The 14,931-nt window shown below is 29.9% G+C and overlaps 2 protein-coding genes across 2 annotated transcripts in view; one reads left to right on the top strand and one right to left on the bottom strand.

Moving 5' to 3' along the window:
- Positions 1-14,931, bottom strand: part of LOC132946907 (cGMP-dependent protein kinase, isozyme 2 forms cD4/T1/T3A/T3B) — a 168,893-nt gene that overhangs the window by 126,303 nt on the left and 27,659 nt on the right. Inside the window, exon 2 of the mRNA XM_061017026.1 lies at positions 4,788-4,926. Within this exon, the coding sequence (XP_060873009.1) occupies positions 4,788-4,899 (112 nt within the window). The 5' untranslated portion in view covers positions 4,900-4,926. The remainder of the gene's footprint in view (positions 1-4,787; positions 4,927-14,931) is intronic.
- Positions 9,883-14,931, top strand: part of LOC132946908 (paired mesoderm homeobox protein 2B) — a 41,801-nt gene continuing 36,752 nt past the window's right edge. The window contains exon 1 of the mRNA XM_061017028.1: positions 9,883-10,339. The gene's annotated coding sequence lies outside the window, so the exon portion shown is untranslated. The remainder of the gene's footprint in view (positions 10,340-14,931) is intronic.

Here is a 14,931-nt window from a genome sequence, read left to right as displayed (position 1 = left end):
ATTGAAACTTTTAGCTGGCACGTTGTTATAATATAATTGGTTCGAACATCAGTTTGTTGATTAACCGTTAAATATTTTTTTTCTTTTAAAATGGTCGAGATTTAATCCATATATTATGCATATAGTTTTAAACGATATACTTCATGAATAATGATAAATAAATTTAACGTGGTAGGCGTAGGATGACTATTTTTAAGTAAATTATACAATATCTTATGTACACACATATATATATTATATATATTGTATAATATATATTATATTCTTAATTATGTATAATATAATTACTTACCTATGTCTAAATGGTCCAATTTAGGAAATTATTGAAATTTTTGTACACAGCAAATCTATATTATTATTTATTTTTGTATTATATTAGAGATCATTTTTTTTAACAAAAGTATCACTTTGTTATTAATTAATAATTTCTCATATGATGTTTTTAAATTTCTATTATATTTATATAGGATCTAGTCCATGTATAGGCACTAGTCTAGGCACTATATAGTATATACTACTTTTATATCATAATCTTAGTAAATAATCGTGATAAATGATTATATATGTACCTATATGTGTAAATGTGGACCACAACAGAAGAAATATGATGACTATAGTTAACAACATACCTCTACTACAGATTAGCTTCTAAGCGCAACTAGGGGGGTGCACAGAGGACTTGTGCACCCCTGAGTTTAAAATGTGCACCCCCAAAATATAAAAGACTTAATCTATTATATTTTTATTATTTTGAAGTGAAAATTATCAATAAATACAAAAATGTTGTACCATACTGTATATTGAGGAATATAATAAGTGGATACTTCACTATTATGTTCCGACATTCCCAGTTATAACAGTAAAACATAATATTATGAAATAACCTTTAGCTTAGGTAGGTATTTTATGTTGTATAGAACAGGTCGCAGTTACGTCGTTATTACTTATTTGTGTAACAATGATCATAGTACCTAATAATATTTTCTTATAAATTAACAAAATAAATTAGAAAACAGGATAACGATATTTCTCTTTATCTTTGGCAAAATAAAATACTGCCCATGATTCATGAATGTAAGCGCGTTTATGTTGTTTACTTGTTTATAATTTGTTATAATTTATAAAACAAGCGGGAGCGCGTTAAATAGCCAACAATATTTCAGTTAAATTATGTTGTTCAAAAAAACTGTTATGGTGTTATTTTATGAAAATTAAATATATCAATATTTATTCAATTATTTATAATATTAAACAAAAAATAAGACCTATAAAACCTATATTATTTAAAAAAAAAGAAAATACAAGAAATTGACAATCTAGATTTTCCAGATTTAAATATAACTTTTGTTCTAATCAATATAACATTTTTTTTTTATATATGAAATTAATATTTTTATTTTATAATATTGAAAATAAAAAATTTCAAATTTAATTTAAATTTTTTTGAAAAATTCAAAATAGGCAATTTGTTAATCTAATTATAAGAATAATTTTAATGGTTAAAACATTTATCTAAGTCAAGTAGTTAATTTTTTAGAATATTTTAAGATATTCACAATTTTTGTCATACGTTTAGTTTAAGTAGCATAATTTTTTTTTTTTGTCAGATCTTTCTATTATACCCTGTATATAGAGTGTGAGTCTGGGAATTCTTTATAATTTGTGCACCCTCAAAAATATAGGGCTAGTTGCGCCTATGTTCTAACACCAAGTTCCTGTTTGTATTTGAATATACATTTAGAAAAACTATTTTATGCAACGTATTTCAATTTATTTGTTTGACTTTCAGTTGGTAATTTCATACAATAATTAGTAAGTATATTAATATATTTCGGTAATTTTTCAATTATAGATTACCTATACCTACATAAAATAGTATACATTGTACATACTACATAGCTGATATAACACGGCACATTTAGATTGGATTATTATATTCGTGGAAACGCCAAAATGATTATGGTTTAATATGTTTTATAAATAAAAGAGTTTTATTCATTGAACATTCAAGCTTTATAGAACATAACGGGGTATCTGTTTTACTGCGATATATTTCATATAGAAACAATCATTTTTTCTCAATATTTGCTGTGATCGAATATTGTAAACCCTACATACGCTTGTTCTAAACGAAATAGGAAGGTGAAGTTTATTACCACTTGGAATTGGTTGTATTCGCCTTGAGATATTGCTTTTTGATTCTAGAAAATGCTATATGCTGTATTTGTATGTGCGTATATTGTTTATATATAAGGTATGTAATCTTACTTATCGATAAACAATTCGGAGAATTTGTTCTGAAGAACGGAGGAAATCATTTCAGAGCTCGGAGGTTTTTTTATTATACGTATAAGTGGGATATAAAGGTTTTCAGGTATGGTTGAGGGGGGGGGGATGTACGTGACTACTGACTCCTATTATAACGGCCGTCTAGAAATCCCTTCCAATAAATTTCTAAATAGACCTTTTCAATTTTATACGAATACATGATCGTAAGTTGCAAAATAATCGCGTATATAGCTGGTACTAGCATTTGAAAACCATTTCATTCTTATGGGCCCCCCTCGTGGCCATATTTTGTGTGATGTATTTCAAATATAATAATGTTATTACCTACTCCGAAGAATATTATTTGAGTAGGTACAATAAAAAATTGAGACATCTGTATAAATTAATATTTTGAAGTCGTATTATATGGCATTTTGTGGGTACCATTTTAGTTACATAATAATACGAACCAGGTAACTTAACCTAATCTAACCTACCTATTATATTCGATAATGTTTAATAAAAAAAATTATGAATATTTAATTTAATTTTTTTTTGTTTCAACATATTTTTATTTTTTCAATAGCTATTTCTCAGTTACAACTGCAGTATAGGTACCTCTTTTATAAATGTATAATTTTGTATTTACATTTTATATTATGATCCAAATACTCGGTGAAATCACATAATTTAATTTTGTATTTATACAAAATTGTAATTGATTTTTTCTAAATCTTTCCTTTTATTTTTATAATAATAAGTATAAATATTTTAAGACTGAAATTCCTGTGTTCGGAATAACTTAAAACCGAATAGCTACGATTGAACCGTTCGTATTGTTTTATTTATTTTTTTTTATGGTCGGAACAACACAAAAAACTTATAAATGTACAAAAAAAAAAACTGAATTACATTTGCTTATCCGGCATTGCCCGGGGCTGGGAAGTGCCGAGAACATAGACGTTAGATATTGTTCATCAAAAGTTAGTCTTGGGCGGCACGGCACCGGAGCCTGATGCACACGCGTACATATAACGAGAAAACAAATCAGATTAAGTCAAACGCCTCGGCAACAGCTATATTATGGTATATATATATATATATATATACAGTCGCAGACGGGGAAACCAATTTTCCAGATTGTAAAAAGTTAGCCGGCTTGGCGCGTTTGCGGTTTGTATGGTGTGGTGTGCGGTGCGGATCCGTTTCCTGCCACAGCCCACCGCCACTTTGAGGGTGGTGAAGAGAGGAGAAACGGACGGGCGCGACGATATTATAATAACATAATGACATTGTCTATCCAATATCTGTCGGATGATTGTGACAATGTTTTAATTTACACAACTACCGCGTTGGTGAAATTGAATTGGGAAATGTAAATTTTTTAGGCAACCAGCGAGACACCAGTGTGTCGGGTGGGTGCACTTGTCACGGAAACAAAGATAATAATTATGATATATATTAATATTATATATATACGGGGGACTTGTGGGCCAAAATAATGCAATTTTCCGAATCATTATTATTTAGTTATAATAACAAATCGGTGAACTTGGATCAACCATACTCGCTCATTTGTCGGTGAATTAGGCCCGACGAGCTGCGTGTAAAATTAAATTATTATAATATAGTTGGTGACCAATATTATTGTATACACGTATAGTACATGTTACAGTTATGTATTATATATTTATATGTTATTTATACACCATGCTTGGACGCAAGTTTAAGTATAATATGTATAATATTATCACGACACTATATTGTCCAAAATATATGCATACCGTGTTACAATACAGTGTTACGACTTACAGCTGCAGTATGCAGGTCGTTATATCGAATGTGCGATAATAAGAACGTTGAGGGACGGAGGCGATGATGAAAATAAATTGCGTAATTTTTTACATCCTCTAACGAACGCGAGCAAATATTATAATAGTGTAATATGCACTATATATAATGGTTTGGGTAGTCAAACAATGAGTTTATATTAGAGTTTAACTTGTTAATTGCGAAAATTGTCTTTAAATGATTACATTGACAGGCGCCGCGTGTTATTATTGTTAGTCTGATGCTTACAATTTATCATTTCATACTGCCACGTATTTGTTTTTTGTCTAAATTATTGTTTTCTGTTTAATATATACACTATATACACACATCTGACATACTATAGTAAACGTAATTTCATAATATGGTCATTGTTCATGCATTAATTCATACACAGCCGACATATGATGTATTTTAAAAATATTGACAGGTAGATATAGATATAGATATAGGTAGGTGTACAATGTGTACATCATACTATGTGCAAATAGTCAACAGTTTTTATTATACGTATTATTTATTCTCACCGTCCATTAACTGTTGTATGTTTGCAATTATTTCTATAATTTAACATTATACTCAATTATATTTCGGTCCATTTTAATCGTTTCATTCGAACACGTTAAAGATGAATATAAATCATTTTTCTCATGAGTTATGAATAATACAATTATCTGTCAGTTACTTACTTATTTGTTCATCTGAATTAATTCGGCAAAGCCAGAGTCCTTTGCCCGGTTGCCGAGTAGTACAAAGATCATCAGATGAAAATCCTAGGAGTCTTGACCCCCACTCAAACATTGTGATGGATTATTAAATTCCTTTGACCTAAAATTATTTATACAATAAATTAGAAACATATTACAGAAAACCTTGTTTGTGATGGTATTATATTTTAGTTTCACTTATGCGTGAGATGCTAATATATAGAAAACCTTACTGGGTCTAAAAATATACTATAGGTATTGTAAAATAAAACTATTGTACAATTTGACCAAGCTTGTCAGTTGTCAAATTATAATAGGTATACAGATTTATTCTCGTATGCTAATTTTGTATAACATTTATTTACACTATATTTGACTTGAAAACTACATATTATATTGATTATCAGTGAATATTATTTTGCCTACATTTTCATTTCATTATGCAAATATTAAAATAGAGACTATGTTATATTTTAATTTCATACTTAATAAGTTGTTTAAATTATAATATTTTCATTCTCCTTCTCTCAGAAATTAATTTTTTCGGTTTGTTTTTATCTATAAAATATAATATATATAACTAATGTACTAATGTATTGTGTTTTTAAATTTGTACTACATTTCCATAACTGCAATTAATTATTTATTATACATCATAAGTATATAATTATAAAGTTTCACTGAAAAAAAAATAGTACAAGTCTTAGTAACACCTTATTGTATTTAAATGTTTTTTAAAATATTCAATTATTTCAATTTACATTACTACCTAGGTATAATACTTGTTTTAAAAATGGTCTTAAATTTATACAACTATTTTCAAACATCGATCGATGGACTATATTTAGATTTAACTAATGTTTCATGTTGATTATCATATTTTTTTAAATGATTATGAATTTAAAAGTTACTTACTATATTATAGATATTATTGGTATTAACTATTACGTAAAAAAACTAATTGTACCTATGATGAGTAATTTTTAACTGTGGTATAATTTGTATTTTAATATTAAAAGGTATCGTGAATAAAATAAAACAAACAATTTTTTTTATTTTTTTTTTCTTCAAACTAATATCGTAAGTATAATAACAAACAATAATTATTTTTGCCACATAAATATTAAAAATATAATTATAATAAATTTACTTCTCCTCACTCTTATACCTACAAATTAATACTAACTCGTTGATCAAGAATAATATATTCTCTATAATTATTGTATTTACTTACCTGCAATTATATTCATGGTTACATTATTATTAACGAGAGTTTGAGGTAGACAGTTGTTCATTCAAAATGTATCTCTTTTTATGCTAAACAGTACAATAAACTCGTTATTAAATTACGATATACGCTAAGCCCAAGGTAATTTATTTATAATCTATATATCTATATATTATTACGATCATGAAACAAGTGAATGGTGACGCTAAAATCAATGTATAGTTATGCAATTAAATTGATAAAGTCATGAACAACATTTTCAATAGTAATTAAATTACCATTATAATTCATAAATTCATATTAAGTTATCAAAAATATCCGAATCTTTATATTACATTTAATATCTCATTTAATTTGGAATTTATATATAGATTTATTATTTTACATTAAATTTAATTTTTTTGTTGGTCGTTCAATTTTTTAGTAAAATGGATTTTGTATTGTCCGCGGAATACTGATAAAATATTTTACTACGACTTTTAGAGTGTCATATTACTATATTATTATTTTTTTTACTTATTTACTTTCGTATTTTATTTCTCATTCGAATTAAAAACCTATTTGTATTATTAGGTAGGTACGTATGGTAATTTTGTATTTTGTATAAAATATTATGTTTAACATACAGCGACTAGTATTGTATATCTAACCATCTAGAATACAAAAAGATGTATAGCTATTAGCATAATATTTCGGCTAAAATATGTCGAGTCAATTTATTCGTTGAAATATTATAATATTTCTCGCTATATATAATATTATCATATTTAGTCAATATAATTTACGAGTAAAGGATTTGATTTGAACCTTCACATGTTTACAATTAATTAATAACTAATATTCAGGCAGCTTCAAACCGAGTAAACACGTAAATTTTCACCTACATAAATATCATCAATCACGACTAAATAAGTTTGGCAGCTTATACATATAGCCTACGCCTAGACCACAATAATTATTAATTCGTGAGCGCGTAACGCACCATATTCGCTTAGAATATTTTTTACGAATATTATTCGCTGCCTGCGATATAGCTCTATAGTATAGCTGTATAGGTAGGTACAAACGAAAATGGCGTGAATGGTGAACGCACACAAGCCTTTACACAAATATGCAAGTATGCATACTCATAATGTACACCGAGATGTCCTTATTATATTATATACTCCGAGAACGATACAACAATCATGTGACTTATCTTTTGTTTCGCATAATGCCCGTTAATTGTTAGTCGTTTTGCGTGTTCTAGTGCATTTGCGTTTTTATTGGAAAACTGAGGTTTTTGTAGATAAGTTTAAAGTGCTGAATTTGAGTGTATTTATTATTATATCAATTATTTTATTTAACTTATCTGATACAGCAGTGAGCAGATGATATATTATATATATTATATTATTTATAGATATGATAAAATATGTTATATAAATTTAACACATAAGTATTGTATAACCATGTTGGTGCAATGGTGCGTATTATCCGTTTAGCGATGACATTACGCGGGTTTAACGTTGGATGCAGTACATGATAGCAGATGACGAAACTAAGTACCTAGTCATTGTAAATACCCAAACATAATATATTTACTGTACGGATATTGATAATATCATTGAGTAAAATATAAATTCATTGTATACATTGTACATATTTTGTACACAGAATGAAGCTGTTTAAAAAATAAAAAATAATTAAACCGTGGCGATAAAGCGATGCCCCCATTCGTGTTTTTATTAACGTCACGTCGCCGTTGTTATAAACAAAATAGGTAGGTACAATATTTAACTACATCCAAAATACATAGTATATTATAATACATGATATTATGTAGGTACATATCTAGTATATAACTGATAACTAGGATATAGCTAGATTTTTTAAGGCAATCTGCAAGCTCTGAGAAACCATCATGGATCGTAAAAAGTTTACGTTTAGTTTTGCATACATATTATACATATTACATATTACTATATTATAATATGATAGGTGCATGAACGAAACCGATCCACCTGAGCATAATATTATTGCTTTATGTATAAAATATATAGGTACCTATATACTTATACTTATATATTTATTATAACACTAGCAAATATTACTTAAATGCAAAACAATATAATAACAGACGTCGCGGTCGTATTCGCATCTGTGATGACTGTGTGCCAAGGTGACGGAAAAGTGTGCCAATATTATTTCTATCGAAATCACACAACGCCTATGACCTAATTATTATACACATACTTAATTATTTACCTAAACTGGATACTTCTTAGACACACTATTATAGGGTATAGACTATATTATAATAACTATGGTTGCTTACACCCAATTGAAATATAGTTATTCGATTTCCATTGGTATATATAATATGTCTTTTTTATATTTATACTTTATAGGCATTAAGTTGTAGTTTTTTGGACCTAAATGGTCTATGATTTTTTGACTAACGCTTTTGTATAATACTCTATTCTAATATTAAACTTCTTATTTTATCTTTAACTATTACATTTTTCATATCCAGAAAGGATTCAAAGTTTTGAATTAAATATAAAATAATTATTTTCTTATATGTATACAGACTCATATATGGTAACATGTCTAATAACTAATAAGTAATAACTTAACGTTATCTTTAGTTGAAACTATTAAAGTATTTTTACTTAAACATATATCTTAATAATTTTTCTTTGTAAAAGTTTAAGTGGTCTAGACTCTAGAGGCATTTTGATTAAGCCCCCCCCCCCCCCCAAACCAATAACCCATATGAATCAAACCAGCTCTTGAACCACAAATAAAACTTTTTTAACCCCCCCCCCCCCCCCATATTACATTTGTAATACCCATTATTGCATAAATATTTATTCATTTACATGAATTCACTATGGTCTCAAAATATTGTAATAATATTTCTATGAGAATTTTATAAAAAAACTTTTTTTTATCATTTTTTATACTAATTTATTGTAATACCAATGCCGGCATTGGGAACATTCCCGATTTCCCGATTGACCTATAAACCCCTGCCTATTGTATAACCTATTACTATATATTATTACCTATATAGTTATTTTCAATTATTAGTCTTAAAATTATATACAACTATACTAAATGATCCCTATACACTTCGTTGCCCGTAAAAATGACAACTCTTAAAAAAATTGTGATTGTTCAACTAATTTTGCGTGTAACTTGCTGCAGTAAGTGCAACTCAGCCACCCTGGTAGCCAATGTGCAAAAATTCGATTTAATGCATTCATGATTTGAAAATACTTAACAATTTTGATACTGGGTAGTGGGTACATAGGTATAGATACGTACTACCCATAATACTTAGTATATATGTAAATTATAATTATTTTGGATCTGATATATAGGGAAACAATATTCTAAAAAACTTAAAAGTCCCTGCAGACTGTAGCGGTAGACATAAGGTCCCCGCGGGCATGCAGCAGAGGCAGTGGTATTCGAGCGTCTCGCCGACTTAAACGGGTGGATATAATAATTATATAATATGCCTATTTTGCCTAACAATATAGTACCTATATACCTACGTTGCCGGACTCGATGGTTAGGTATAATATTATGTTTTATTATAATAATTAAAACGCGACGACCGCGACGATATTATACGCGTATTTCTATATTAATTAATAATATGAATAATACGATAGTAATCGTAAGAGAGGTGACTGCTGCAGTGAGGCAGCGGTGTCGGTGTCCGTGGCGGCGGGCGGCGGCGGTGACGTGGGCGGGTGCTGCGGTGCCTGCCCGGTATCTCGCCGAAGGGACCGCCGTGCACCACGCCCACCAGGACGCGCGCGCGGCCTTTCGACTTCGGCCGACGGGACCGAGCGATGTGCCAAACACGCTTCCTTATCAGTCCGAACGACAACGGGATCCCGGATCGCCGACGTCGCTCGTCGTACTACATACACCGCACTGCCGGCCGGTATCCGCTCGTCAGCGTCACAGTCACCCGCTGCAGCGTTCACTCAACCTGCCCGACCGCTAACACAATATAATATTACTGTGTACTATTATTTTCTGCCGTTCGCGTATTACATCTCGCGAGTAACGTCGGTCCCTTAGATCCCGTCGATCTCGTCATCGTTCGACTTCTTCGCCGGAGATAGGAGACGGCGAGTTCTTCGGTATACGACCGGTCCGCGTGGTCCCGAAGGAGAAGGTCCTTTCCTCCGTTATCGCGTTACCGGCAACGACGTACCCCGCACCGTACCCACCACACGCTGACACACGACTACGGCACAGAGGGGAAACGATCCATCAAAAATTAAACCATTTTTGAGCAAGGGTAAGTCGTTTGTTTACGTATATATTATACGCTTTGCCACGTTACTCTTCATCCGGTGCAGAGCTTTCGTAAATCACGCAATCCCATTCGACCGACTTCTCATCTACCGGCGATGATGACACCGATTTGGTTTGTATAAGCACTATCATTGAGTATAAATTTTACAATATATACTCAATGGCACTATATAATAAATATACGCACAGAAACCCAGTTTTCGTCGTCATCTCATTTTTTCTACATTTTCGGCGGTTTATTTCAAATGCGGCCATGTGGATTTTTATTGATAACGTAAAATAACTGTAATTTATACATGTAAATATTATATGTAATATGTATATATATTTTAATAACATTTTAATATAAATTCATATCAGCGATTGCAGATGTCAGACAATAAAATACATAATAACTCAACCGTGTTACGAATTTTATTAATTTAACACAAAATTTTAAAATGTTCCTTTATATAGGTAATTAAAAAGAAATAAAACTAAATCAAACCGAAATAGTTTGTGAACCAAACATAATATATGCAATAGTTTATACTCAATGACGCTAAATTACGTTTTTAATTATCAAAGAATAACATAATGGGTTAATTTTATTAATTTACCAGTTACTTAAAGTAGTTTAGCGTTATTAAAAGAATAATGAAATTCGAATTTAGTCTATTGAAAAGATTAATAAAAATAATCATCAATCATCATATCTATTAATTATCCATTATTGTGTATACAATATACATACATATTATTATAGTATTAGCGTATTATTACTATCTATTACAGAAATTATATATTAAATTTAAGAGAACATTTTGTTGTAATAATCAAGTCAATTTATTAATACGCTATATTATATTATCGTCTTAAAAGATTCGTTTTATAACTATAGACGTCATCTATATAATAGTCTTGGTGTTTAAATGATATTACATATGAAATGACATTTGTTTAATTAACACATTACATTCAATTAAGTAACGAACGTAAAGACGCATTAAACGCGTTTTAAATTATTAAATTTCTCTGATACTAAAAATGACTTTATTCTAGATCCGAAAATGTTCATATTATATGATAGTTAAATTTAATAAATGTCTTTTAATAGGTATTAGGTAATTTATTAATTAGGTATTTAAAACTTTATTATCTTGTTAAAACCAATGAACATCCTAAAGTAATTTCATATCGTTTTACCAAAATTTGGTTTAAACTTATTTCGTTACATTTTAATATAATTTGCAACTCGATCTCAGTCACGTGCAGCGAAAAACCCGTTTTATAAATATTGAATATTTTAGTAAAGTCTTACAAAAATTAATAAAAATTTTAAAAGGTTATTTTATGACTATTAAATTAAACATTTCATTTATTTTATGTCTGCAATTAGACCTAACCTTTGTCTATTTAAAGTATTGAACAATTTTACTTTAAATAGATTTAAGTTCTTTTTTGTTGAAAAATATAATACTAATTTTTTTATCACCTATGACAGTTTTAAATTACAATATAAATCCACAATGATAATCTTAAATTCTTATTTGGCTGATGGATCTTAATACAAAACAAGCATAATTTAATCTATTTTAAATAATTTATAAGGTATTATATTTAAAATGTTTGACTTTCATAAGAAACGTTAGTATTGCAATAATTCTCATCCAACGAAATTCCGTAGATATTATTTTGTTGTAATGAATGTTTTGATCGCATATTAAATATCATCATAAAAACGTATTAGTCTTAAATTACATTTATTCATATGAATACCATTAACACATTTGAAATACGAACACATCAACAATTCAATAGTTCAGCCATTTTATTTGGTAGCATTTTTTTCCTTTAAAATTCTTTATTAGGCAATCTGTTCAAAGTTTGAAGAATACGCTTATTTGATGATGATAATTAAAATGAAACAATGATATGGAAATAACAGAGTGAAGAAGCCTCCCATGCCCCAATGGAGGTACTTCATCAAATTTGGTACCGTAACTTTGTTATAATAGAAACGCATGTAGGTACATAATATAATTCTGTCGAAACATGGATCGATTCATAATATTAAGACTCAAGTTCCCATTTCGTTTCGATGATTGCAAAACGAAGTGGAAAAACACGTGATCGGAGTACGAATTAAATCTGTGGAAGCTGTTGAAATCATCGAGCAAAACAAAAATAATGTTATAATAATATAATCATTGTGGCAGTCACCCATATCGTACGTAAGTTATACTCTGGATAAATAAAAGAAGACATTTCGATCAAATCGTCAACACTTCAACACTGTATAATACGCTATAATGCTTTATTTATATACATATATCGTATAAAGAGATGACGCACCTTTGTTGGCATCCGGTGTAAAAATCACAATCAAGAGTACAAATCGGCACCTCCGTTTGAAAACGAACGTTATTGTACACATACTACTTATATATATATATAGGCTTACAGCAAACGGTCAACGGGTGAACGGGTGACGACAATAATTCACCTATAGAATCCGATCCGACCTTTTATACGTATATACTGCGCGTGGTGTACCTGTACAGCATTAACGAGCGACGGGGCCCCGAGACTTGTGCACAACGGTCACGTACTCGGGTAGCTTCTCGGTATAACATGCGCTGCGACAAACATCGTGTCGGATACTCGGATGTAGGTATATTATATTAGGTACCTACACGCCAAAACCGTTATTACACTATAAATACTTATATAGTTATATGCTTAATATTATATAGCCTTCTTGTATATTGTAAGAATCTATAAGAACAAAAAAGTCCCGGTAAAAAAAGTATTTAATACATATAGTATAGGCGCTATAGTAAATTAGTAATAATAGCGTAGTAATAGTTAATAATTGTATTTAATTTAATTTATTAATAGTAAACCATTGTAAAAATAATATTATAATAATAAATTACAGTAAAAAGCGTATACGGGGGACGAGGTGGCCGAGCGGTCTAACGCGTCGACTGCGGCGCTGGCAGTCGCGGGTTCGACTCCCGGCCACTGGGCGGCATTTTTCTTCGGGCAAGTCACGGTGTCCGGAGAACAAGTGCCGCCATCCCCCCACCCCGGGGCACGGCAGAAACCTACGGGTGCCCCATTAGAAATTCTGCCAAACACAACACACACGTGTACCAACCTACCCAATATAAAACCTACCAAACCTACCCAATATAAAACCTACAGTACCCTCCCCACACCCAATGGCCTATGTTGCCGCGGGTTACTCAATAAAAAAAAAAAAAAAAAAAAAAAAAAAAGCGTATACAATCAGAAAAATCCGTATTTTTAATGTATGTTATAAAAAGTAATATACCTAGTATATAATAGTAAAGTATATAATATACAGCCAATAGCTTATAAAATTTAAATTAAAACAATTTAATTAAATTTTTGTCTTAAGCATTATATTATGATTTACGGATGTTAAAAATGTAAATGTTGTAGGGAAATTGTTGTGTACTAATTATAGAATCAAAAGAGACGCCAGCTATGGTAGATAATGTTTTGGATTTGGATATGAGTATAATATGACAAATGTACGTCATGAACGAGTATTTTACATTATACACTAACCTAACCAGTTCTATCAAATAATAATATTAAAATACAAAATAACAACCTAACAAGAATAAGTAGGTAGGTATTTCTACACTTTTTCTGGGACTTTTTTTCGCAAACCTAAAGGATGTATAGAGGGTATCCGAAATATATGACATATTTAAATGTATTTCCAGTGTAAAATTACTAAAATATTGTTTAATACTCTAGACTCGTCACGCCCTTACCAACTATATATTATATAATATTTATATTATACACCGATGTACAGTACGCACCCACCCCAAGGTCGACTCTGTTTAAAATAATGCGTCTGTTTAGGTAACAGTTATCCGCCCTCCTCTTTCCCAAACCCCTAAATTGGGACGTTTGCCCGATTTATTACGCGAACAAAAAGCGGACACGCCGTGACCTTTGTGATTTTTGTAAACATCATACTCTATATCGACCGCCGTAATATAATATTCCAATAATGTCGTCAAGAATTATTATCATTCATATTCAGTGACATTATTAGATACAGTGATTATTTACTTTTATTGACGTTTTCTCGTTGTACCGGACAGTTCCACCTTTGTGATTGTCATAAATTATAATTTATAAACGCTATTGATGAATCTTCCCGTATTATTGTATTAGGTATAATAATTTTCTAATCGTTTATTAAACTTGCGCATACGAGTACATTGTTCGGATTCCGACAATAAAACGCTTGTGATTTATGATAACATTGATAACGTTATCCAAAACTAATTTTTCAAACAAACGAAATGGTCATCTTATTATCATCCATTATTGCTCGTCTAATGCGTATAATATAATCAAAATTGACGCTTAGCTTCAAATTTACTTACAGCTATTTTTTTATCCCCTATTATGAAATAAATTAAAATCACCGTTTTTTTTTGTAAAAAAAAATAATCAAATAATGTTTGTACCTATAACTTTGTCTTGTTAATTTATCTAAGACATGTAATACATACGTGGTTCATAATAATTTACGATCCGTAA

The sequence above is a fragment of the Metopolophium dirhodum genome, chromosome 6 (genome assembly GCF_019925205.1).
Source record: "Metopolophium dirhodum isolate CAU chromosome 6, ASM1992520v1, whole genome shotgun sequence".
Classification (NCBI taxonomy): domain Eukaryota; kingdom Metazoa; phylum Arthropoda; class Insecta; order Hemiptera; family Aphididae; genus Metopolophium; species Metopolophium dirhodum.
This window is presented reverse-complemented; position numbering and strand designations above follow the sequence as displayed.